Source organism: Trachymyrmex septentrionalis, unplaced genomic scaffold (genome assembly GCF_001594115.1).
Source record: "Trachymyrmex septentrionalis isolate Tsep2-gDNA-1 unplaced genomic scaffold, Tsep1.0 scaffold21, whole genome shotgun sequence".
Lineage (NCBI taxonomy): Eukaryota > Metazoa > Arthropoda > Insecta > Hymenoptera > Formicidae > Trachymyrmex > Trachymyrmex septentrionalis.
The window spans coordinates 405,142-407,371 of record NW_017305288.1 but is presented as its reverse complement, the minus strand read 5'-3'; the positions used below and the strand labels follow the sequence as shown (position 1 = coordinate 407,371).

The 2,230-nt window shown below is 35.4% G+C and overlaps 1 protein-coding gene and 1 long non-coding RNA gene across 2 annotated transcripts in view; one reads left to right on the top strand and one right to left on the bottom strand.

Moving 5' to 3' along the window:
* Window positions 1–2,230, bottom strand: part of LOC108748042 — a 20,306-nt gene that overhangs the window by 4,570 nt on the left and 13,506 nt on the right. The gene's annotated exons all lie outside the window — the stretch shown is intronic.
* Window positions 1–2,230, top strand: part of LOC108748037 (probable G-protein coupled receptor 158) — a 91,398-nt gene that overhangs the window by 87,167 nt on the left and 2,001 nt on the right. Inside the window, exons 9-10 of the mRNA XM_018485995.1 lie at window positions 665–803; window positions 1,584–1,689. Of these exons, the coding sequence (XP_018341497.1) occupies window positions 665–803; window positions 1,584–1,689 (245 nt within the window). The remainder of the gene's footprint in view (window positions 1–664; window positions 804–1,583; window positions 1,690–2,230) is intronic.

Genomic DNA, 2,230 nt, shown 5'->3' with positions numbered 1-2,230 from the left:
CGTATAATATGTAATGTGGAAAACCGTCGCACATGTGGAGCCATATTGTATTGATTTAGTAATACTGCAGATGGTCAAACGCGATTTTAAATCAAGATGGATAGTGTAGTACGTACCGCGGCTTCGAGGGAGACCTCGTATTACAGAGTTAACTCGTATTCATCTGTCGTCAGACAGACTAAGAGAGGTATTAGTATTCCTATAACGACTTTCCCCAAAGAAATGAAGAATTAATTTCTGTAAATCTTACGCAAACACACCGTGATCTCGATCAGTGTTTTCACATAGTTTGAAGAAGGCTCTTAATTCCTGAAATCCCTCGCAATTTTACATTACATTCAAGAGTTTAACTGAAATGCATAATGCAAAAGTATCTACGATTATCTTACGTCTGACAATTCTCAGAAATTCTTCAATCGGAGCACTCAGATTATTAAATTATCCAATTCGTCCTACGATTTATAGAGTCGTAAACTGAGAAACGTGAAACTCGCGTTTGCGTTTGCGCCGACTTTCGCACGCGTATGTAAACGGAGAGTGGAAATAGAAAAATATCTCGGCCACACATACGTAAGTAACGCTAGCTACGACTCTGCGGGTCTTTGGGTAAAACATTAAGTTTGCTATTGAGACTAATGTGACTTGGAATTTCACATGATTTCAGTCGAGGTGATGTTCCTCGTGTGGGGCATCCGGTTGTGCATCGTAGTAAGAAAGACTCCGTCGGAGTTTAATGAGAGTCGATTCATTTCAATGGCGATTTACAACGAATTTCTACTATCAGTCTTCCTCAACGTTTCAATGTAAGTTTGCGTTATGATACCTTTTTTCTCTCTACTCATTATTCCGAATGACCGATTGCAACTTACCCGAGAAGTTTGCAAAGCTCCGTCGCACTTGTAATTATTCGTAACATGAGATGGCGAAAACCGTTTTTCCAAACGCTGAAAGAACTCTATCGAACATCATATATTTGAGCTTAGTCGCGAATTCACTTTAGTGTTGTAGTGATAGCGGCTTTTTATATTTAAATGTAACTAAATCCCGGAATTTTATATTTCAAGAGTTTAACGGTGGAATGCATAATGTAAGTCAATTTAAAGCGACCCTTATTTTAAATGTAAATATTGTGTCGGCGGTTTTACAACGTGTTCCCATCTTAACTGCAATTTAATGACAGGTTCTGACTTGACGAATTTATAATCAATTTTTTTCCAACTGGCTCTCGGCATTACAATTTACTCCAATTTTTAATGCACAAGATTACACGGCGGAACGATAAATTTTTAAACCGAAATTTTACCTCTGTTTGACTCGAGCGCTTTTCCTTTGTTAAATTTTCCGTCCAATTTTCTTATTTAAAAAAAGAGGAATTTGCATCAAACGCATCTGTCATTAAAACTTGATGCAATCAAGAGCGTGTGGTTTACCAATCTACGAACGTAATTTGAATTTTTGAGTTGGAGAAATAAATAAAAATAACGGAAGATCTGGGACACTAACACAGTACTGGCCCGTTCTTACGTCACGGTAGCGCTTCGTGCAGCTAACAGCTCTGAATAATTTCTTTTCCGTTGCTGCAGGTTGTTCCTACAATCACCGGCCAATCCGGATTTATTGTACATCATATTTTTCTGCCATACCCAGCTTACCGTCACATTGCTGCTTTGTCTGATATTCGGCAGTAAAGTAAGAAATATTACTTATTACAGCTTTACCGTATGACAATTATTACGTTTTACGGCGCGCATTGTTACTTCAGTTGGTCATTTGTGTTGAGAACTTTACTTCAAAATTTTTATAATTTTAAATTCTGTATAGTAAATATTATTCAAATATTACAGTTAAGTATGTATATTAATCCGCGAAACAGTTTTAAACGCATTAGATTAATATACATATATATTTTACGAATATAAATTTGTAAAAACTTCATCTTTAAAATATTAAATATAGGCTGAAGATAGATCTAAAGAATTTATTCTCAAAATATGTTTGAGTAAACTTTATTTAAAGTAAAGAAAAAGTAAATATAGGATCACATTTTTTAATGTAATTGATCTGTAAATAAATTCTCTTCTTGTTCGAAATTTAGTGAGAAAAGCAAAATAGAAGTTGAGGTATCGTATAAAGCTAAAATTCAATTCAATCAGCACGAATGAGATTAAATCGCGCAATTTCCGCTTCGTTTTCTATTTGCTTTTCTCTTTCCTTTTCCCTCCCTTCCCCC